The sequence below is a fragment of the Sus scrofa genome, chromosome 9 (assembly GCF_054392235.1).
Source record: "Sus scrofa isolate SSC_HxYL_T2T_F1_AM1 chromosome 9, Sscrofa_HxYL_maternal_Yorkshire_Landrace_v2.0, whole genome shotgun sequence".
NCBI lineage: Eukaryota > Metazoa > Chordata > Mammalia > Artiodactyla > Suidae > Sus > Sus scrofa.
In genome coordinates, this window is record NC_139391.1 from 19,679,553 (window position 1) to 19,704,355 (window position 24,803).

The following is a 24,803-nucleotide window of genomic DNA, read 5'->3' on the forward strand; positions in this document are numbered from 1 at the left end:
GTTTTCTCTTAAAAATTTATGTGGGTTTTGTATTCTGGCCTATGTTACATTTTAAATATTAATTTTCTCCTTGTCTCAAATTTTTGCTTCAAACAGACGTTCCAGGAAGATACAGCACATTGATTTTATGACTCCGCCCATCCCCTGGCACACCCCCAAACCCTTGAGAGGGCTTATACTCGAATTTGAGGGAGTTTCCATTGTGGCTCAGAGGTAAAGAAACCCAACTAGTATCCATGAGGATGCGGGTTCAATTCCTGGCCTTGCCCAGTGGGTTATGGATCTGGAGTTGCTGTGAGCTGTGGTGTGGATTATAGATGCAGCTCAGATCTGGCATTGCTGTGGCTGTGATGTAGGCTGGCCGCTGTAGCTCCAATTCAACCCCTCTCCTGAGAACTTCCATATGCTATGGGTGAGGCCCTAAAAAGATAAAAATAAATAAATATTTATTTATTTATTAGAAACAAAGATTTTGGAGATTTCAGGACCTGGGAAAACAGCTTTCAGGAAGATTAAACAAGGAGTTCCCTCCAGAACATCAGAATGGCACAGTGAAGACACTGGCATTCCTGGGCCTTCCTCCTGCTAGACCTAACCTGAATTTCTGAATATGAGGCCCAGGAATCTTTCCTACCAGCTAGCCCAGTGACATAGTAGAGTCTGGGCCCATGGTGTCGAGAGGCTCCCGCACTACCCCCTATTTCACTTCTGCAATTTGTAGTTTCTGTGAGACAAGTAACATGAGGACTGATGGAGGATGTGATTTCTACCTATCCCCTGATGTTTGCTAGCCCAGTGGCTAGGAGGCTGGAATAGGATATTTAAGTTCTTCCTAAGCTACAGGAAAGCAGGGAGAGACTTTTCTGAACCTTAACCACAAGGGATGTGGCACATGAGGGAACTCAGGCATTTCCCCCTCTTCCTTATAAATGCTAAGCTACACGATACATGTTTCTGAAAATAATAGGAGCCAAATTTTTATGAAGTCAGCTGTATTGCAAAAGCACCAGAAGAAATGTCAATGAATCAAATTCTCTCTTGGAGTTCCCTTCGTGGCTCAGTGGTTAACGAACCCGGCTAGGATCCATAAGGATGTGGGTTTGATCCCTGGCCTCGATCAGTGGGTTAAGGATCTGGCGTTGCAGTGAGCTGTGCTGTATGTTACAGACTCGGGTCGGATCCTGCATTGCTGTGGTGTAGGCTGGCAGCTGTAGCTCCAATTTGACCCCTAGTCTGGGAATCTCCATATGCTGCAGGTGTGGCCCACCCCCCCAAAAAAAATTCTCTCTTTAATTTTAACAGCTCTGGCTACATATACAAACAACAAAGGCTTAAAACAATAACAACAACAACAACAAAGGCTTGTACAATAATTGGCTTATAGTGGATCCTGGTTTCTTTCTTAACTACACATTATACAATTAAATTTCTGTCAGTAATAGTGAAGTTCTTTTGAGATATATTTAAGCATTCTTTATTAGTCTAACAGAACACTTAAGATGAAAAAAAATGCTTATAATATACTGTCAGGGGAAAAAAAAAGTCTGGACAGTATAAACATAATTTAAATTATATCCATGACTGAAAATGATTGAAAGGCCCTACAATTAAATGTTCACAATAATTAATGCTGGGTGATGTTATCACAGATGATAACTGTTTTATTCTGCGTGCGTTTCTTTTTTTCCAATGTTTCTACACTTTTCAAATGAACATGTATTACTTTAAAAATAAAAACACACAGGGAACTACGTCCAATTTCTTGCAGAACATGATGGGGGATTATAAGGGAAAGAGAATATATATATGTATGCCTGGATCACTCTGCTGTATAGCAGAAACTGGCACATTTTCAATCAACTATAATTTAAAAAAGAAATGAAAATAAGAATAGTTATTTTAAAAGTTTTATGCCAGGTAATATTTTGTTTTCTTCGAGTATTATAATGAGTGTGATACTGACTGTCCTAAAGCTTAGAGCTAAAGTCACATCCTTATAATTCACACAATTAGAGAGTTTACCAATTTTTCTGTCCTAATCTTCTTTTTATGCTCTAGTATTTACTGGTGTGTGTGTCTATATCATACACATATACTAATATATTATATATAATATGTATATATAGGGATAACAGCAGACCATTAATGAGTAAGTAGAACTTTGTTTATAAGCTCTAAGGCCAGAATATTTGTTTGCCAATCAATTTAATTGACGCCTTCTTCCCAAATTTCATGGTGAGTTGCAATTGAAAAATCACAAAGCACAAATAAATAGATGATATAAAGTTATAAAGGTAGTCTGTGGGAAAGCAGGCATACTTTGAAAAACCAAAGTTTTGCCAATTTTTTTCTATGGATTATAACAAAGGAAAACAACCAAAAATTTTTGTTTCCTCTTTTGGATGAATATTTAAGTAAGCATCGTCCAATTATTGGCTAGGGTCTACTCAAACTTTACTAATTTCCTTTAATACGAGCTCCTTTATATCTTGAAGAAGCACCTGCTAATTTAAAATTTTTTAAAAAAAATATTCTGTTCACATGCTTTACAATGTCAGGGAGAGGGGTGATAGAAATGTTTTATCCTTTGAGAAGTGAACTGATCCTAACAAGTATGAAACTGTAGGCCGGAGCAAAAGTGACTCAAGGTCAACTTAACATTGACTAATAAGGGAGGGGAAAGCACATGAAACTTGACTTTTACTACTGGAAATCTTCCTGACTAAAAATATTATCATAGGGTTGGAGTAAGATTTAGTGAAGGTGGAGAAAGAATATATAAAGTGACTTTTCACATTTTTTTTTCTTTTTAGGGCCGCACCTGTGGCATATGGAAGTTCCCAGGGTAGGGGTCGAATCTGAGCTATAGCTGCTGACCTACGCCACAGCCACAGCAATGTGGGATCTGAGCCTCATCTGCAACCTACACTACAGCTCAGGGCAACACTGGACCCTTAACCCAAGGCCAGGGATCAAACCCGTGTCCTCATAGATACTAGTCGGGTTCGTTACCACTGAGCCATGATGGGAACTCCTTGTTTTTTAAAACATAAGAATTACGAAGTAATTCTGTAGGTATGGGGAAGCTGTTTGAGGCATCCCCTGAGAGTTTTAAAATCTTTGAGAGCTAGTTAGTAGGAGAAAGTGGTATTCTCACTGCCTCCCAGCTCACACCGCAGAAGAAGAAAATTCCTTCAGAGCATTTAAAGTCTAAGAACAAACAGATGGAGGCCCTGGGCTGGCCCAAGCATGAGGCTTTTTGTAGTAAGAATTTAAAGTCTAGTTTCCCGTCCTTTGAGGCTAGGAAAGTGAAGGTTCTCCTGAAATTAAGAGAAAACAGAATTTGGTTTAAATGATAATTGATAAATTTGCACTAGGTGAGTAATAATACTATTTACTCTGTGCAAAGGTCTAAGCATAATTCACACAATTAGAGAATACATTTGACTTATCTCAAAATACTGCATATACATTTTGACTTATCTCAAAATACTGTAATTTGTTTAAATAATTGATACAATTACATTTTTTAGGATTAAGCACAATGTGCCAAAAAGTGTGCTATCCTGGTTCTTTTCGTTATTGGTGGTTGAGGAAAACCTCCAAATCCATTAAGAGGTATAGACATTCCCCAGGGGCATCCACTGGGCTGCCTGGCTGGCCTGGCTATTCCAAGCCCACTGGGTCATTTTTTTGTAGCCCGGTAGTGACGAATCTCTTACCAGCAGGGTTTTGGGACAATGTTGACTCAAGCTTTAACAATTCTGATGAGTTAGCTTTGTGTTCACCAAGGGTGTGTGGATTCTCAGTGGACTGTGGTCTTGCAGTGAGAACTTCTTTGGGAGAATGGTGCTCATTAACTGGAAAAGAACCAGAAGTTGTTGGCTGATGTGTGTCACTTTTTGATGCACTTGGGCTTGAGGCTGGGGGCTGAAAAGGCAAAGGCTTTCTGTCCTGCGAGGGCTTAGGGTCCTTCCAAAACTCATCTGCGTCCCCAGCATCTTCTGTTCCATTCTTCAACGAGTCAGATTCTAAAACACCAAATTCTCCCACCTCACGGCCACGGACTAGCTCTGGACTCTGTGGGTGTCCATCTTCCAGCGCAGAGAATCTCACGTGCTTTAACGGCTCCAGCGAGTTTGAGGAGGAGTCATCCTCTAAAGAACACTCCTTCTCAGAAATCCTCTCATGGATGGTTAGGCCAGGGGACACGATTTTGCTTTTGGGTTCAAAGCTCTGATGGAAACGAACAGTTTCTGAGTCTGTGCTGCTGGAACTGGAGTTGCGTTTCAGGATCCCTCGCGGAGGCCCTCTTGTGTTCAGGGAGTCTGTCCTTTGTCTAGGAAGGGACTGCTTATCATCTTGCTTTAGGTCAGGTGATTTGTACATCATTCTCCTGGCTTTGGGGATTGGAGGCTTGATTTGGGACCCTTTCTCAGGGCCTGGCAGAGTCGGCTCTGGTTTCTCTAACTTTTGACTTGAAATATCCGGGCGAGATGATTTTTCTTTGGACTCTGACAGTTCACCGGAAAAATCAAACATATTAGATGATATACCAAATGGACAGTAACTCAATAATTTAAAACACTTATAAATTTAATCTACATTTAGCAAAAGTACTAAAATATTAAAGACAGTAAAGCATGTAGCCTAAGTACAGTCCTAATTAAAAAACCTTTAAAAATTAACGCCTGAACGTTATTGAACCAGACATTTAAGACTGCTGTGTTTTACATATATACACAATAAAAAAAAGTTTAAAAAAGAATTTAAAAACTCAAGTAGGCTAAAAGAAAACCACAAAGTCACTTAAAAAATTCACGTACACAAACTAGAAAAGGGAATACAATTTTTTTAAAGAAAATCTCAATATCTAAAGCAAAGATTAATATAGTCAAAAAGTTTTAAAAAAAAAGTGTAACCTGTCCTGTTTCAGGGACTTTTTACAGTAAAATATTTTGTGCTATAACATAAATGTCCATCAACAGAGGAATGGATAAAGAAGATGTGTGTACATATACAATGGAATATTACTCAGCCATAAAAAAGAATGAAATAATGCCATTTGCAGCAATATGGATGGACCCAAAGCTCATTATACCAGGTGAAATAAGTCAGAGACAAATATCCTATGACATCACTTTTCTGTGGCATCTAAAAAAAATGATACAAATGTATTTACAAAACAGAAATAGATTCACATCCTTCAAAAACAAACTTATGGTTACTAAATCGGAAAGTTGCAGGTTAGGGATGAAGTGGGGGCTTGGGATTGGCATATGCACACTATTATACATGGAATGGGTGGTCAATGGGGACCTCCTATAGAGCACAGGGAAATCTACTCAGTATTCTGTGATAACCTATATGGCAAGGAAATCTGAAAAAGAATATGTGTGTAACTGAATCACTGTTGTACAGCAGATATTATCACAACCTTGTGAACCAACTATACTTCAATAAAACATTAAAAAATGAAAAAAGTATGCTATTTAAAATTTACCCACTGCTGTATAGCACAGGGAACTATACCTGTGATGAAACATGATGGAGGATAATGTGAGAAAAAGAATGTATATGTCTACATGTATGACTGGGTCACTTTGCTGTATAGCAGAACATTGTAAATCAACTACAATAGAAAAAATAAAAATCTTAAAATAAAATGTATCAAAAGGAGAGGAGGAAATACACTACTATTAAAATAGGTGAATCGAAAAGCCCAACTCCACTGTTTGACTGTTAATTTTCTCTCCTTTAGCCAAGCTTTAATGCTTATGGAATCTTCTTACAGTTGCTTTCGAAGAGTTTAAATTGTCTAAGAAGTCTTCTTAATGGTAGGTAAAAATGGTAAAATTCCATAAAAAGCAGACTTCAATCAATTAAGCCAAAAACTTGACTGAACGCTCCTGAGGGACTGGGCTGATAACTGCAGACTGGAGGACTGTAGCATTGTCAAGTGGTCTTTTTTTCATGAGGCAAACTCTTTTACTTCTATTTTATTTATTTTTTGTATTTTTTTTAGAGGGCCACACCCATGGCATATGGAGGTTCCCAGACTAGGGGTCAAATCAGAGCTACAGCTGCCAGCCTACGCCACAGTCACAAAAACAAGGGATCTGAGCCACGTCTGTGACCCACACCACAGCTCATGGCAACACCAGGTCCTTAACCCACTGAGGGAGGCCAGGGATCAAACCTGCATCCTAACGGACCCTAGTCGGGTTCGCTACTGCTGAGCCATGATGGGAACTCCTAAACTCTTTTATTTTTAAACAGAGAACTGTGAGGTGAATACCTGAATGCCTATGGTGAGAAAACTTCCCAGTTTGCTGACAGGGGCCCCACGGCATGGAGGTCACACAAGTGTCAGCTCCTAGCCTGAATGCATGGATTTCGAGCTTCTAAAACTTCTGCCTCCTTCCATCAGGCAGGAAACCAGTGGGCATAGTAGAAGAATAAGAAAACCATCAGGACTTGGCTCTTTCTCTTGAGAGCTATTTTAGTTCAAGGATCTCTGAGAATTTCCCTCAGTCCATAGATAACAAAGATAAAAATATCTAGTTCATAAAAATAATATTTACCCTTTTCTGAAGTCTGAAAGAAACCAGCCCTTCCATTGTGTGACTGCTCGTTTTTGGTTTGTTGAGATAAGTGATCTTCCGGCAACATGGAGCTATTAAACGGATTCTTCCTTTGCTGGGGAAAAATATTGTTTATTAAACTCATTTTAAGTGTCATAACACCAAGTCAGTGTCAGCAAATGCTTATTATTATCTCCAATATGTGATAGTTCTATGTGGTAAATTCTTTTTTTTTTTTTGTCTTTTTCTTGCCTTTGCAGGGCCGCACCCACGGCATATGGAGGTTCCCAGGCTAGGGGTCTAATCTGAGCTGCAGCTGCTGGCCTACACCACAGTCACAGCAACACCAGATCCGAGCCACGAGATCTGCGACCTATTTACCACAGCTCATGGCAATGCCAGATCCTTAACCCACTGAGTGAGGCCAGGGATTGAACCCACAACCTCATGGTTCCTAGTCGGATTTGTTTCCACTGCGCCACAACGGGAACTCCCTTGGTGGTAAATTCTATCTGGCACGTTTGAAAAAATGGCTGTCCTCGTAAATGCACTGAGCATAGAATGACCATGTATGCCATACCCGCCCCCCCAAAAAACCTGTATAAAATATACTCAATTCCAGAGTCCTACAAAGGTAAACCAGAACCAGGCATGCAAATGTAAATCTCACAGAGGTGTGGTTTTTTATAGAAGTGAAAAAACTTGGGCCCAAACATACCAAAGAGCTGGGCAAGGGCAAGGTGAACCTGAAACCCTCGTCAGGGCAGGTTCCCACCAGTGCCCTTTCTACTATATGAGACTCACTCTGAGAGATTAAAGCTGTACAAAGGATAATTCTAACTGCCCTTCTTAAAAGGATGTAAAAGACACATATCAAAGTATCTTAAAGTGCTTCATGGTCACTGTTACAACCATCAACTCTAATGACAGAAAGGGTATCAGTAAATAGATTTTTTTTTTTTTTTTAAACATAAGACTGAAAATCCACGTTTGCTATCTGTAGTTTTGCACACTGACAATTCCCCCACACAACCTCTAACAGAGTTTCAGGGAGTCAGGGATAGGGACTGACACAGAACCAACAAGCCACATTCCACAGGCTGAATAGTGGAACAGCCCCCAATAGTGTCAGACCTTTTTTTTTTTTTTTTTTTTTTGGTCCATATGCACCTGCAGCATATGAGGTTCCCAGGCTAGGGGTCCAATTGGAGCTGTAGCCTCTGGCCTATGCCACGGCCACAACAACACTGGATCTGAGCTGCACCTGAGACCTACACCACAGCTCACGGCAATGCCAGATCCTTAACCCACTGAGTGAGGCCAGGGATCGAACTTTTGTCCTCTTGGATGCTATTCAGATTCACTTCTACTGAGCCATGACGGGAACTCCCAGACTTTTTAGTCTTTAGAGGGAAGACTATCTTCAACCATGTAATAACATGGTATTCATAAAATTTTCCACCACAAGAGTGATTTCCTATGTTAAATAGTAAAAACTGGGAGTTCCCGACATGGCTCAGTTAACAAACCCGACTAGTAACCATGAGGTTGCAAGTTCGATCCCTGGCCTTGCCCAGTGGGTTAAGGATCCGGCGTTGCCGTGAGCTGTGGTGTAGGTTGCAGACGCGGCTCGGATCCCATGTTGCTGTGGCTCTGGCATAGGCCCAAGGTTACAGCTCTGATTCGACCCCTAGCCTGGGAACCTCCAAATGCCTGCTGCAGGTGCAGGCCTCAAAAAGACAAAAGGTCCAAAAAAAAAAAAAAAAAAAGTAAAAATCATCTCTATTTTGTAGAGAAAAAAAAAGTACTACAAAATCCTCTTTACTTCATGATGCTTTGATAAAATGAGGAAAATGGCATTCTTGCCTCAAATGACATTTTCAAAGTCTGAGCGCAATCTACCTTGGCTGGAGACGCATCTGACTTCCTTGTGTTTTCCTGGGATGTATCAATCACGGTGGAAGCTGGATTTACCGCACTGGAACTGCAAAAGAAGCAATAATTCAGAGAATAAAAAGCTACTCTTTGAGGAAGTGTAAATCACGCCCCTGAAGCCAAAAGCTTCGAAGGCAGGGTAGGAGAGGAAGTTTATCAAATCAAAGAGCCAGGAAGGGAGAGGGACCTGGAGCCTAGGGATGATGAAGCAGTCAGGCAAAGGCAAGGGTGGAAAAGAAATGAAAGACAGACATGAGACAGGACAAAACCTTCCATCAGAAGCCTGGACATTTTTATCACAATACCAGGCACACAGGACGTTCACAGTTTAAATCTGTAGAAATAAACCTGTCTCCGTGTTGGAAGCTAACACCAGGTATAGGCTAGAGAGTGGGCAGGCAATGTCCCTGCTGAAATAAGGCCCCCAAGCAATGGAGAGAGTCCACAGGCCAGGGCCCAGCATGGCAGTGCTGTAGAAAATTGCTAAAGGCAAGACTCAGGGGAGACAAGTGACATGGCCATGGAAGAGAAGAAACGGCAGATCTCAGAGACGCTGTGACTGGATGATGGTGGATTGGGGCAACTTACTGCGAACTTTCAACCCAACTCTCCAGGCAGGCTAGGTGAGTTCGTGTTCAAATACAAGAGGCGTAAGGACAAGAAGAGCCCCAGAAGATGGAGGGAGGTGAGAAGCCTGGAGCTGGCTTAGAGGATGAGGATTCTCTAGATCATGATTCCGTATCCCAGGAGGGGGCAGGGCAGCTCTAGAGGCAGAGTATGGGGAGAGTGAATGGAGAAAAGTGAGTTGAGCTCGCTCCCTCCTCAACAACCACTCCCTTGGCTAGTGAGTAAGAAGGGCAATAAAGGGTCATAGTAGCCCCAAATAGGAAGGAAAACCACCTGCTCAGACTTCCTGCTCCAGGGGCCTAGCCTCAGGCATAAGAGGTGAAGTCACTATTGGCTGAAAGCACTGTGCCTGTGTTAAACTCCACCCATTCTCTTCGTGACATTATTGAATTAAAGGCTTGGAAAAATACCTCAGAGGGTGCTGGCTTTTCAAGGCACAGCTAAGAAACTGGAGGTAGGGGAGAGGAGCACTTTGCCCCAAGGTCACAGAAACTTGCCCAAGATTACTGTCGCTAAATTGTGGGCTAGATTTTCTGCAGCTTCATTTCCATTCCTTCTTGCTACACTTCAATTCCTCTTTTGTATAGTTAGTCCAAGGAAGAGGCTGAACACTTGAAGGCATGCTTCCTTTCGTTCCCCTTCTCACTGTTCCAGAAAGCATTTATCACAGATGAGGCAGATGTGTATCAAATACAGCTTGACCACAGGGATATGAGAAGTGGGGAAAAGAGGATGGGGAAGGGAAGGGCAGGGAAGAAGAGTAGGCACTTTTAACATATCCGGAATTAAGGCTAATAAACGCACACACACACTGCAGGAGGCCTCTACTCTTATAACAGGTGAGCACAAAGTTGAAACAAGTTATCCAGCAGCCAGTGTGAAAAAAGAATCCTGGTCACTGATAGACCTCACAGTAAAAGCAGCCGAGAGCTCAGGACTAGAAAGCAACGTCTCTTGAGTGTCGCCTTAAGAAGCCAGTGAGTGAGACGCTATAGCAGATATTGTGTCCAGTTTGTCAGAGTGTTTTGTATCATCTTCCTTAGTAAATAAAAGAGCCTATGATTAGAGGATCTGAGCCACATGCTAATGTGTCTCCATGGAATAGCCATTTTCTTCCTTCCCTTCCCCACTCTCCAACAACAAATGACAAGCAGAGCCTCTATATCCTCTTCCCTCTGCTCCCTGGAAATCCAGTTCCTGTGACTCCAGTGCCACCAGCCCCTGGCAACTACCCATGTCACACCTCATTGCTGCCCTCTCCTTCCCAGAGACGAAACCAGTCTCTCTCTTACTAAACTCTATGCAGCAAAGGATTTCCGGTCTGCTCTGCAACGTCATTCTGTGCATACATATCTTATCTCTCATAGTAAACTGGTAGATCCTTTGAGAACATCTTGATCATCTTTCCATCCCCCACAATGCCCTGTATAGTGCCTGGTACACAACTGGTGAGTGACTGAACAATTAAAGGCTGATGGAGCCGGTGCCAGGGAAGGCAGCAGCAGACAGGAAACCATGTTTTTTGTCTTTTTTTTTTTTTTTTTTTTTTTTTTTGTATTTTTGCCATTTCTTGGGCTGCTCCCACGGCATATGGAGGTTCCCAGGCTAGGGGTCGGAGCTGTAATCACCAGCCTACGCCACAGCCACAGTAACTCGGGATCCAAGCCACATCTGCAACCTACACCACAGCTCACAGTAACACCGGATCCTTAACCCACTGAGCAAGGCCAGGGATCGAACCCACAAACTTATGGTTCCTAGTTGGATCCATTAACCACTGAGCCATGACGGGAACTTGTTTTTTTTTTAAATCAATGTTACCCACAGCCGATGGAAATCCTGTGAATTTAGATTGTTATGATCATTATACAACTACAGATGTGATAAATTCATTTGAGTAATAAAAAAAAAAAAAGAAAAAAAATGTTACCCACAGCCAATATAATACTCAGTGGAGAAAAGCTGAAAGCCTTCCTGCTAAAATCTGGAACAAGACAAGGATGCCCACTCTCACCACTTTTATTTAACATGGTATTAAAAGTTCCAGACACAGCAACCCAGAAAAAGAAAGAAAGGAAGGAAGGAAGGAAGGAAGGAAGGAAGGAAGGAAGGAAGGAAGGAAGGAAGGAAGGAAGGAAGGAAGGAAAAGAAAAGAAAAGAAGAGAAAAGAAAAGAAAAGAGAGAAGAAATCCAAACTGGAAGAGAAGAGGTTATTGTCTCTATATGCAGATGACATGATACTGTATATAGAAAACCTTAGATTCCACAAAAGAACTACTCCATCTAATAAATGAATTCAGCAAAGTAGCAGGATACAAGATTAACATTTAGGAATTGGCTGCATTTGTAATATACTAACAATGAAATATTAGAAAAGGAATATTTAAAAAATTCCTTTTAAAATTGCACCCCCAAAAATAAAATACCAGGAATAAACCTGAACAAGGAGGTAAAAGACCTATATGCTGAGAACTATAAAACATTAATCAAAGAAATTAAAGAGGATTAAAAAAAATGGAAATCCCATGCTCTTCAATTGGAAAAACTAATATTGTTAAAATGGCCATACTACCTAAAGCAACCTACATTTTTAATGTGATCCTATCAAATTACATGAGACATTTTTCACAGATCTAGAACAAATAACCCCAAAATTTATATGGAATCATGAAAGACCCAGTATTTCCAAAGCAATCCTGAAGGAGGCAGGGGGAAAGCAGGAGGCATAACTCTCCCAGACTTCAGACGATATTACAAAGCTACAGTAATCAAAATAGTGTGGTATTTTAAAAAAGGAGTTCCTGCTGTGATGCAGAAGGTTAAGAATCCAATTGCAGCAGCTCAGGTCACCGTAGAGGGGCAGGTTTGATCCCAGCAGGTTAAAGGATTGGGCGTTGCCACTGTGGCACAGGTCGCAGATGCAGCTGGGATTCAGTCCCTGGCCTGGACACTTCATATACTGGGGATACAGTCATGTTCATACAAACAAACACACACACACACACAAAAAGTGCGGTATTGGTACAAAGACAGACATACAGATCAACACAACAGTAGAGAGAGCCCAGAAATAAACCTAGACACCTACAGTCAATAAGTTTTCAACAAAGGAGGCAAGAATATAAATGGGAAAAACAAAGTCTTTTTAGCAAGGAGTGCTGGCAAAATTGGACAACTGCATGTAAATCCATGATGCTAGAGTGCACTTTCACAGCAAGCACAAAAATAGCCTGAAAATGGCTTAAAGACTTAAACAGAAGACATGACACCATAAATCTCTTAGAAGAGAACATAGGCAAAATATTCTGACATAAATTGTACAGATATTTTATTAAGGCAGTCTCCAAAGGCAATAGACAAAAATAAACAAAAATAAAAATAAACAAACTGGACCTAATCAAACTTAAAGTTTTTGCACAGCAAAGGAAACCATAAACAAAACAAAAAGACAACCTACAGAATGAGAGAAAATAACTGCAAATGATGCAACCAAGGGCTTAATCTCCAAAACATAAAAATAACTCATATAACTCAACAACAACAACAACAACAACAAAACCCAATTGGAAAATGGACAGAAGAGCTAAATAGACATTTCTACAAAGAAGACATATGGATGGCTGGTAAGCACATGAAAATATGCTCAACATCACTGATTATTAGAGAAATGCAAACAAAACTACAACCTCACACTGGTCAGAATGGCCGTCATTAATAAATCTGCACATAGCAAAGGCTGGAGAGTGTCTGGAAAAAAGAGAACCCTCCTACAGTGTTGTTGGGAATGTAAAATGGTACAATCACTATGGCAAACAGTATGGAGGTTCCTTAGAAAACTAAATATAGAACTACCATATGAGGAGTTCCCGTCATGGCGCAGTGGTTAACGAATCTGACTAGGAACCATGAGGTTGCGGGTTCGATACCTGGCCTTGCTCAGTGAGTCAAGAATCAGGCATTGCCATGAGCTGTGGTGTGGGTTGTAGATACGGCTCGGATCCCGCACTGCTGTGGCTCTGGCGTAGGCTGGTGGCTGTGGCTCTGATTGGACCCCTAGCCTGGGAACCTCCATATGCCACAGGAGGGCCCTAGAAAAGGCAAAAAGACCAAAAAAAAAAAAAAAAAGAACTACCATATGATCCAACAATCCCACTCCTGGGCATATATCCAGACAAAACTATAATTCAAAAGGATGCATGCACCCCTAGGTTCATAGCAGCACTATTCACAATAGCCAAGACATGGAAACAACCTAAATGTCAACTGACAGATGAATGGATTAAGATGAGGTATGTACATACAACAGATTATCCCTCAGCCATAAAGAAGAACAAAATAGTGCCATCTGTAGCAACATGGATGCAACCAGAGATTATATTAAGTCAGAAAGAGGACAAATACTATATAGTATCACTTAATGTATTGAATCTAAAATATGGTACAAATCTACCTATCTACAAAACAGAAACAGACTCACAGACATGGAGAACAGACTTGTGGCTGCCAAGGGTTGGGGGGAGTGAGATGAACTGGGAGTTTGAAGTTAGTAGATGCAAAACTATTACATTTAGAATCAATCAGCAATGAGGTCCTACTGTGTAGCACAGGGAACTACATCTCCAATCTCCTGTGACGGAAAATAGTACTTAAAAAAGAATGTGTATGACTAAATCACTTGCTCTAAAGCAGAAATTGGCACAACATTGTAAATCAACTACACTTTAATTAAAATAGAAAAAAGTCTATGTTATTTCACAAACTACAAGGCACATTATTTGTGTTTTAAACAAAATATCTTTGTTCCTGTTATTCAAAAAGCAAAAGAGAAAATGAAATGAGGCATTCAGAGTACATGATCAGATGCAAAAGTTCCAGAAACATGCAGTATTCACAGGGTTACCTTGTGGTTGGGGCAGATGGAAAATGGGAGAAGGGTGGCAGACTTGGTTAGCTATAGTTCACAAGTCTGCTTAAGTAGAAATAATTAAAACAAGAATCCTATGCCTCAGATTCTGCTTATGAACATGCAGCTCCTTTCACACTTAAGCTCTGACTTTGCTTCTCTCAAGGAATATAATTTTTTGCTTGTCTGTCTTTTCTTGGGTGGGGGGAGGGTGCTGATAACATGTGGAGTTCCTGGGCCAGGGATCAAACCCGTGCCACCACAGTGACAACACCAGATCCTTAATCACTAGGCCACCAGGGAACTCCTTGCTTGCCTCTTTCTTACTGGGCATCATCATTACAGCAACCATCTTATTCTCAGTGGATCTTTGCAACATCCCTGTGAGGTACATATCCTTCTCCTCATTTTACTTGTGAGAACACTGAGGCTTGGAGAGGTTAAGTTACCAGCTCCGTGTCACAGAATTAGTGAAGGAGCTGGGGATGTCCGCCAGGTGTGTCTGACTCCGATTCCAAAGACAATCACGGTGATTGCTGGGCGCTGCTGCCAAGGATTTCTCACATTAGCAAAGCAGCGGTTTATGAAAGAGGTCTGGAGTGAAGTCTGGGCCATTCTTCCTTCCCAATGACTCTCCTGTCTGTCACTTCCTTTCCATCCCTACCCATTTCTGTCATCTGTATTAGCCTCACATCTGACCTCCCGACTCCAAAGTTCCACTCCCTTAATGCGTTCGGCATTTTGCCACTAAGCTGCAATGGGCTAAAACCTCACTTTGATCATGTCGCTCTTCTGCTCATTCTCTCTCCCGTACCCTCAAGGCCTGTGGAAGGAAGCTGGAGTCTGAACTCAGGAAGGAACTGGAGATGCTCCTCCCTCCTGCTGGCCCTCATGCCAGGCACACCTCACTGCCCCCTTTGCTGTCTCCTCCAACCTAGCTCCAACCTCCCCTTCAAATGTTTGCTCGGCAATCTTTTTTTTTTTTTTTTGTCTTTTTGCCTTTTCTAGGGCCACTCCTGCAGCATATGGAAGTTCCCAGGCTAGGGGTCTAATCGGAGCTGTAGCTGCCAGCCTACACCACAGCCACAGCAGTGCGGGATCTGAGCCGCATCTGCAACCTATACCACAGCTCACGGCAATACCGGATCCTTAACCCACTGAGCAAGGCCAGGGATCGAACCCACAACCTCATGGTTCCTAGTCAGATTCATTAACCACTGAGCCATGACGAGAACTCCTGCTCAGCAATCTTGACCCAAATCCTCACTATCACCTCCAAGCCCAGTCCAAATCTCACCTCTGTGGCACTGCTCACCTCTCAGCCCAGCCGGAAGTGGGTCTCCTTGTCTTAAATCTTACAGTTCATTCTATTGGTACTTTGGAACTGGATTTGCTCCCTGCCTGGCACTATGTGTTATCATGCGATCAGATATTCATACAGGGAAGCATTATTTTTCCTAAGAGAACGTAGTCGCCATAGCCAGACACCGTGTCTTCTGTTTCTTAGAATCTCTCTCAGAGGGATTAGCTTTCTCTTCTTAGGTTGTGTCCTGCATATGAAAGATATTCAATGCATTACATATGATGCATTCTTGAAACTGTACGGCAAGCCGAAGTTCACACCTTGTGTTCTGTAATTTCTTCCCTCAGGTACCGTTCAAAAACTACCTGCAATACTAGAGGTAGCACTTAGACAAAATAGGTTTACTTCTTAAGAAGAGTATCAAAATATTAGACTAGGATATTGCTGTTGGGGTTCCCCCTGTAAAAGTGTTGGCATTTTAATACAGGTCTTTGAAGACTTAACTAAAAAGCATAATAACGTTAGGTCCAGTGTTGGGGACACTTGGGGAGGAAGGAGGTAGGGTTTTATAGCAGTCTTGGAACTGCACCGACATGGGCAGCGGGATAATCCAGCCGGCCATAAAGTGCTTCTAAGCACACCCAGCGACTTTTAAAAGTTTTTGAACCTTAACCAGTTAAAACTAACAAGAGATATAGCTTCTTCTGAAGTCTTTTTCAGTTTAAATATTAATGGATTCTAGACAAGTTTTTTGTTTGTTTGTTTTGTTTTTTTTTTCCCCACTGTTTGTTACTGCAGATTTCTCCCTTTGGATTGTGAATTCTTTGGACGCTATTGCTGGGCCCAGCCCCAGCCTCCGGCACATGTTACACTCAGGGAGGCTTCAGCACATGTACAAACACATGAAGAAATGGGTTAGGGATTAAGTGAGTGAAGCAAATCAGGAAATGGGCTATGCCAGCTTTTCAAGTCAGTACGTTTCTTAAGTAAAATATCACTTATAGCAGTTCCTGTCGTGGCTCACTGGAAACAAATCTGACTAGTATCCATGAAGACGCACGTTCAATCCCTGGCCTCACTCAGTGGGTTAAGAATCCGGCATTGCTGTGAGCTGTGGGGTAGGTCACAGATGTGGCTGAGATTCTGCCTTACTGTGGCTGTGGTGTAGGCCAATGGCTACAGCTTCAATTCGATCCTTAACCTGGGAACCTCCATATGCTGCAGGTGCAGGCCTCAAAGGACAAAAAAAAAAAAAAAAAAAAAAAAAGATAAAAAAAATATTACTTCTCTGGTTCTGCCATACTTCATGCTACAGATTTATCTAACAGAAACATTCCCATCCAAACATAAGGCATTCTGAGGTCACAGTGAAACTATCGCTACCACAACTGATGTGGCAAATCCAAGATCCTGTAGGATTAAGAAGGATTCTTTTAAGAGCTCAGCGTAAGTGATTCTGTGGGGCAGGCCTCCAAGGAATGAAATGTTCACATCACTGGATTTGCAATCCATCTAAGGACCAAAGATGAAATGCATTGTTCCAGAGACTGGCTCATCTCTACCCTGCTTTTTCGAGCAAGTGAAATGCCTCAACCTAATCCTATTATTGAGAGTGAAGGCAAGTAGCTAATCCTTCTGGGAGAGGGAGATAGATATACACAAACAAAAGCTTTCCAGGAAAAAGAGTATTACTGGGAAAAAACAACACTATTTCAGAGCTAAAAACAAGGTGTTAAGCGATTGGTTCCCACTGCACAGAGGCTAAGAGAGTAACTGGTGTCAGAAGTGAGTATCACTGAAGCACAGACAGTGAAGCTTGAAGACTAGCATTTTTGGTTCACTATGATGACCTAACAAACAAACAGCCTTTTAATTCTACCAAAAACAAAGATGCACACTTTTTGCTTGCAATAAAACTCATCATTTTCTATTTCATAAGGAAATTCCCAGAGGAAAACCTGCCAATGTCATGGAAGGAAACACCATGGTGCAGGCTTTCTCTTGTTCTCCCTTGAACTCATTTTGGAGACACTTTCTTTTGTTTATTATTATTATATTTTAATAGTTATTTCCCCAATACAACTTTTTTTTCTACTGTACAGCATGGTGACCCAGTTACACATACATGTACACATTCTATTTTCTCACATTATCATGCTCCATTGTAAGTGACTAGACATAGTTCCCAGTGCTACACAGCAGGATCTCATTGCTAATCTATTCCAGAGGTAACAGTTTGTATCTACTAACCCTAAGTTCCCAAACCACCCTGTTCCCTCCCCCTTCCCCTTGGCAACCTCAAGTCTATTCTGCAAGTCCATGATTTTCTTTTCTATGGAAAGGTTCCCTTGTGTCTTATATTGGATTCCAGATAAGTGATATCATGTAGTATTTGTCTTTCTCTTTCTGACCTACTTCACTCAGGATGAGAGTCTTTAGTTCCATCCATGGTGCTGCAAATGGCATTATTTCGTTCTTTTTTATGGCTGAGTAGTATTCCATTGTGTATACATACCACATCTTCCTAATCCAATTATTTGTCAATGGACATTTGGGTTGTTTCCATGTCTTGGCTATTGTGAATAGAGCTGCAATGAACATGCGGGTGCATGTTTATTTTTTAAGGAAGGTTTTGTCCAGATATATGTCCAAGGGTGGGATTGCTGGGTCATACAGTAGTTCTATGTATAGATTTCTAAGGTATCTCCATACTGATCTCCATAGTGGTTCTACCAGCTCACATTCCCACCAACAGTACAAGAGGGTTCCCTTTTCTCCACACCCTCTCCAACATTTGTTATTTGTGGACTTATTAATGATGGCCATTCTGACTGGTGTGAGGTGGTATCTCATGGTAGTTTTGATTCGCATTTCTCTAATAATCAGGGATGTTGAGCATTTTTTCATGTACTTGATGGCCATCTGTCTATCTTCCTTGGAAAAATGTCTATTCAGGTCTTTTGCCCATTTTTCCATTGGGTTGTTGGCTTTTTTTGCTGTTGAGTTGTATAAGTTGCTTATATATGCTAGAGATTAAACCCTTGTCAGTGATTATTTTCTCCCATTCTGTAAGTTGTCTTTTTGTTTTCTTTTTGGTTTCCTTTGCTGTGCAAAAGCTTGTCAGTTTGATTTGGTCCCATTGGTTTATTTTTGCTCTTATTTCTGTTGCTTTGGGAGACTGACCTGAGAAAATGCTCATAAGGTTAATGTCAGAGAATGTTTTGCCTATGTTCTCTTCCAGGATTTTGATGGTGTCTTGTCTTACATTTAAGTCTTTCAGCCATTTTGAGTTTATTTTTGGGCATGGTGTGAGGGTGTATTCTAGTTTCATTGATCTGCATGCAGCTGTCCAGGTTTCCCAGCACCACATACTGAAGACTCTCTTTTTCCCATTTTATATTCTTGCCTCCTTTGTCAAAGATTAACTGACCGTAAGTGTCTGGGTTTATTTCTGGGTTCTCTGCTCTGTTCCATTGGTCTGTATGTCTGTTTTGGCACCAGTATCACACTGTCTTGATGACTTTATAATAGTGCCTGAAGCCTGGGAGAGTTATGCCTCTTGCTTGGTTTTTGCTCTTCAGAATTGCTTTGGCAATTCTGGGTCTTTTGTGGTTCCATACAAATTTTTGGGTTGTTTGTTCTAGTTCTGTGAAAAATGTCATAGGTAATTTGATAGGGATTGCATTGAATCTGTAGACTGCTTTGGGTAGTATGGCCATTTTTACAATATTAATTTTTCCAACCCAGGAGCATGGGATATCTTTCCATTTCTTTACATCTTCTTTAATTTCCTTGATTAATGTTTTATAGACATCTGCCACAGCTTGTTGCAACAGTGGATTCTTAACTCACTGAGGCCGGGGATCAAACCAGCATCCCTATCGATACTAGTTGGGTGCTTAACCTGCTGAGCCACAACGGGAACTCCTGTCTATTTGTTTTCTTCACTGTGCAGCCTGGCATTGGGACTGGAGACCCTGATGGCCAGCTGGGCCGCTCTCTCCACAATGGCTTTGTGGTTCTTGGAAGAGACGCTATGAGCAATCTCAGCACAGTAAGATTTGTTGCACATCAGCAGCATGTCAAGCTCCTTTACACCGTGTACCAGAAACTTTTGGAAGCCACTGAGCAGCATGTGCTTTGTTTTCTTATTGCTCCCATAACCAATGTTGGGCATCAAGATCTGGCCCCTGAACCTTCTCTGCACTCTGTTGTTAATGCCTCTGGGTTTCTGCCAGTTCCGCTTAATTTTGACATATTGGTCTGACTGGTGCCAGATGAACTTCTTGGTCCTCTTTTTGATGATCCTGGGCTTCATGAGGGGTCTGAGAGTGGCCATGATGCCAGGTGGAGATGGCTGCCATCTCCGTAAGGTAGCGCCAAGGAACTTGGAGACATTTTCCAGGGATATTTTTGATGTGTGGACATTACAAACCTCTGCAGCTGCCATGCTCCCTCCTACCGCCAAGCCTTCTAGTTTTCCATCCTGAATGCTCTTCTCTTGTAGTTGTCCAAATTTGAGAATTTCCCTCAAATTCTCCCCCACCTTTTATAGTCACCAGAGCTCATGGTGATATACCTGCAGCAAGGAATTCTTGGTAATGCAAAGCAATGAAACCTGGATGCACTGATGCCATCTTTACCTTGTAGTTTAATTTTTTTTCTCCCTCCCTTCTTCTCTTTTTCTACTGGCTCGCTGGGATCCAAACCACATCATTCGATAATTTATTATTCACTTGTTTATTTTTCAACCCCTCATTCGCCATCATTCTCTATCTCATAATTCATTATCTCATCAACTATTCTCACTCATTTAGTCAATCGCTCACTCTCTGTCTACTCTTCATGCATTCATTTATTCCACAAGACACTTGGTGGGCACTGTTGTGCATTCCAGGAATAGGGCAGTGAACAACATACAATATAGCAGTAAACGAAGTCCTTTTTCTCATGGATCTCAGGGAAGGGCACAATAAACACGCACAAAAATAAACATGTAATGTAACGTCATGTAGTGGTAAGTGATGGAGGACAGTAAGAGAAAGTACAGGGATTCATTCATTCATTCCTTCCATAGATAGTGACAGCCTACTGTGTGTCAGATACACAGTTAGAGGAGGGAGGTATAGTGGTGATTGAGATTCAGGTCCTCGACCCAAGACAGCAATGCAGTGATACTCAGCCCTAGGAATCTGGATTTTTTTTTTTTTAAAAAAAGTTCCTTGAGTAATTCTGATCTATAGGTCTCAACAGAGAACTTCTCCTCAAGTAACCCACATATCCGAAACCAATTATTAGTTATCTCTGGGTGTCCTACGAACAGCTCAAATGTCTTTTATCCTCATCTCTAAAATTCTGTCATGTTTCCTCTTTTCTCCATTCCCTTAATTAGGGTCTCACCATCTCCCACCTGAACTCCTCTTATTATGTCTTCATTGAACCCTTCCTCTGCACTGTGACCAGAATCATTGTGCTAAAAAAGCAAACTTGGTCAGAAAGGCATATGGTAGTTCCTGGTGACCTAAAGGAAAAAGTCTAGTCCTTTGGTCAACATTCAAGGCTTTTCAGTCTGGTTCCAACCGCTTTTTCCAGCGTAACTTCCCACCCCCATGCAATATATCCATCACACAAGACCCTTCCAGGTGCCGAGCCATATCAGACCCCCATGTCATCCCCTGTCTGTACTGTCCTCTTTCCATGTCTACCTAACAGAATCCTTCTCATCTATCAAGAATTGCCTTAAATGCGACTATCTCTGGGATGAGTTCCTCACGGACAGGGACCATATCTTCTTTGTCTTTGAATTCCCAGCTACCATTTTGTATGCAATAAATACTCAGGAATTGTTGACTGAATACGTGCATGAAGAAGGAATGAGTAACCCTACAGAATGATTTATTCTACTGGGTGCTAGCAAGATGTTAAGTCAGGGTTTCCCATCAACTGCAAACAAGGACATTTAAACTTTATTTCCAATATTCTGAAAGTAAACCTAGCTAACTTCTTAAAAAACCATCCTAAGAAAGGAGGTTCCCAGACTAGGGGTCGAATTTGAGCTATAGCTGCCAGCCTACACCACAGCCACAGCAATTCGGGATCTGAGCCACATCTGTAACCTACACCAGGGCTCACAGCAATACCGGATCCTTAACCCACTGTGGGAGACCAGGGATCAAACCCACAACCTCATGGTTACTAGTCAGATTTGTTTCCACTGCACCGCAATGGGAACTCCAGACCTAGGCAACTTTTGAATTAATACTTCCATCCTCACTCATCACTCATCATACCTATTTCTCTTTGTCCTATTTTCCTCCACATCTCACTCTTACATGGCTTACAACTGGCTGTTCTAACCCTTCTGTCCATGGCTCAGGCTACTTGTGCAGTCACTGACCTCTTACTGACTCTCATCTTAAATTACTAGGGCTGGTTCATATACAGTCAGAGTAGGTTACCACCACCTAAGTGTGATGCTCACTGCTCCTAAGATAACCTTTGCACCTACGAACTTGCTTCCTGTGGTTGAAGCCTCTGATCTTTATCAGGACACATTCTAAGGGTAATTTTTCAAACTTATAGAAACCATCAAGAAAAGGAAAGAGCCTCAAAACTATTCACCCATACAGGCTTAAGTTAGTGAAAAGTCAAATATGCCTCAGGCAGAATGCATGTTCGATCCTTTCAAAGGAGAAAGGCAGACCCCAAGGTAACTGAGGAATGTGGGGTGTTGAAAAGTGTGGGAGGAGGACCCAGAAGAAGAAAAGAGTTGGGAAGCTTAGAACACACTTGAGAAATTTCTGTTGTGGCTCAGCGGGTTGAGAACCTGACATAGTCTCCATGAGGATGCAGGTTCGATCCCTAGCCTCGCTCAATGGGTTTAGGATCCATCATTGCTGAGAGCTGCAGTATAGGTCATAGATGTGGCTTCGATAGGGTGTGGCTATGGCTGTGACACAGGCTGGCAGCTGCAGCTCTGATCAGCCAGTAGCCCAGGAACTTCCATATGCCACAGGTGCACTGTAAAAAAAGAGAAGGAGAAAAAAAAAAAAAACACGATTGAAGAACTTTTTTTTTTTTTTTTTTTTAAAGGCCTGGGCTGGTCCTATCTGTGGCCACAGAGCCAAGATGGTATAAGCTACCAGAGGGACCAGTCCTCAGAGAGGTTGTCTTGGAAGAGATTAGAGACAGAAACTGAAAGGTCAGTCCACTGCCAGGCTCCTTCTGCCCAAAGCAATGTTAACACTGGGGACATCTAAGGCCCCGGTCAGTAGAGAGGCTCCTGGACCCTCAGCGTTGCCCCAAGCTGCTCAACTGGTTTCACAAAACAAGTCACCTCAAATAAAAAAGGAGGGGCTTCCCAGCCCAGAACAGCGCTGTCTATAATCAGGATACGTGTGTTATACTCGACTGGGGGCGGGAGTCTGACCCACAGAGAGTTTCTCACATCTTTACCCTGTGCTCCCCATCTGGGCTCAGCCGTGTCCTGTGGATGACTGGGGGCCTATCCCACAGTTATCGGGGGGCGGGGGGACATGACATGCTATCAAGGTGTGGTTCATGGATCGGTGCCAGTATGTGAACTGTCTGTTGATGGTTTAGGAGATAGCACAGAAATCAAGAGAATGCATTTAGCATTATTTAAAGCCATCTGCTGACACATCCTAGCACACGACTGGCGGGTTTCTATTTTGCAAGTCCTTGTTTTCAGCATTTCATTTTTCTGGTATTCATTCATTTTTACTGTATTTTATACAAGGTTTCACTCTGTGATAATTAGAAATAAAATTTGTTTTAAAAACCCCAAACAGGAGTTCCCATCATGGTGCAGTGGTTAACGAATCCAACTAGGAACCATGAGGTTGCGGGTTCGATCCCTGCCCTTGCTCAGTGGGTTAACGATCCGGCGTTGCCGTGAGCTGTGGTGTAGGTCGCAGACGCAGCTCAGATCCCGCATTGCTGTGGCTCTGGTGTAGGCCGGTGGCTACGGCTCCAATTGGACCCCTAGCCTGGGAACTTCCATATGCCACAGGAGTGGCCCAAGAAATGGCAAAAAGACAAAAAAAACAAAAAAAACAAAAAAAAACAAACAAAAAAAAACCAAACACTAGTCCTTTACCACCGTTTGTGCCCAGCCTACCCTGCTGAGAACCAGTAACCCCAGCCAGAACTGGGAGCAACTGGAGTTTTGCCTGCGACTCAAAAGGGAACCTCTGTTCATCCCACCTCTCTGCTTCCTTGTGCTACAGGTGCAAAGCTGAGTTCCCAAAGAACACGGGCAGCTTCCCATGCCTGAGTGCAGGCTGAAGACCCACAGCATTTAATGATTCACTGGCAGAACCCACCGAAGCGGGCTGCCAACGGAAGAAGGAATCTTGCCCCAGAGCCTATAAGACAAGCTCCCTCAGAAACTGCAACATGCAGTCACTGTGGCCTCACTCTCTCTGACTCCTGGCTAGGAAAATATTGACAAGTATTGAGTCATTCTATTCAAGTTCACTTAGTCTAAAGGTGCAGGCCCCAAAATGTACTGAACACACCCAGCTCCCAAGGGCTAAACTGTAGGTGAGAAACACTGCAGGAACCTGACACTGAATAAAGCCAAAGTTTCTGACACGGAAAGGAGGAAGTCGACGGCAGCTTCTTGGTTCTGGGTGATCACCACCCATGCCACGTAGTGAGCCACGCACGCTGGATACGTCTACCATCCTTATTCCCGCCTTCTCGACAGACTGCGTATCTGTGTTCTAATAACATAATTATAATGCCACCCACAAGTTGCCAATTTTCTTTCTTTGTGGGAAGTGCTAAGTGGTTCCCACACCTCATTCCATTTAATCTCGTGACATCCTGGTGAGGCAGCTCGATTCTGATCTACAGATGAAACCCCACAGGCTCGTCTGAGGTCACATAAGGAATGTAGCAAACAAGAGAGATACAAATGTGGGCGCTACATTAACAGCCTCAAATTGAGGAAGGGGGACGGGTACCCACCAGGCCACAAGGTCTTCAGGAAAATCAGTCAGGTTCCAAGGGCAGTGGGACCTCGGTCCCTTAGGCCCTTAGAGATTTGAGTTCCTGGGAGAAGGAAAGGACGTTTGACCCACATAAAACTGCAATGAAGTAAGTTTGTGTCTGATACCCCCAAATCTTCTCCTGCCCCCCTCTTCTTTCCCTAGGTGTCCCATCTCCCCGATCAAACCCATCTCGTAAGAGCTGCTTTCACTCCTTGAAGGTGAATCTAAATGACTGTGTTCTCACTCCCAGAGCTTCTAATTTTTTATTTTTCTTTTTAGGGCCACACTGCAGCATATGGACGTTCCCAGGCTAGGGTTTGAACAGGAGCTGGCACTGCTGGCCTATACCACAGCCACAGCAACACCAAACTGGAGCCACATCAGCAATCTACACCACAGCTTGTGGCAAGGCTGGATCCTTAACCCACTGAGTG

At 42.4% G+C, this 24,803-nt stretch overlaps 1 protein-coding gene and 1 pseudogene across 28 annotated transcripts in view; both read right to left on the minus strand.

Moving 5' to 3' along the window:
* SYTL2 (synaptotagmin like 2) overlaps positions 1-24,803 on the minus strand; it is a 72,916-nt gene that overhangs the window by 33,254 nt on the left and 14,859 nt on the right. For all 27 annotated transcript variants that reach the window (XR_002335561.2, XR_014814814.1, XR_014814812.1 and 24 more), the window contains 3 exons: positions 8,487-8,568; positions 6,585-6,699; positions 3,723-4,514 (listed from right to left, as the gene is read on the minus strand). Coding sequence is in view for 23 of the 27 variants with exons in the window: in XM_084975524.1 (XP_084831650.1) it covers positions 3,723-4,514; positions 6,585-6,699; positions 8,487-8,568 (989 nt within the window). In the remaining 4 variants the exon portion in view is untranslated. The remainder of the gene's footprint in view (positions 1-3,722; positions 4,515-6,584; positions 6,700-8,486; positions 8,569-24,803) is intronic.
* Positions 18,431-23,828, minus strand: LOC106504834 (large ribosomal subunit protein eL32 pseudogene; annotated as a pseudogene). The gene has a single exon (XR_014814829.1). The product of XR_014814829.1 is annotated as a large ribosomal subunit protein eL32 pseudogene (transcript).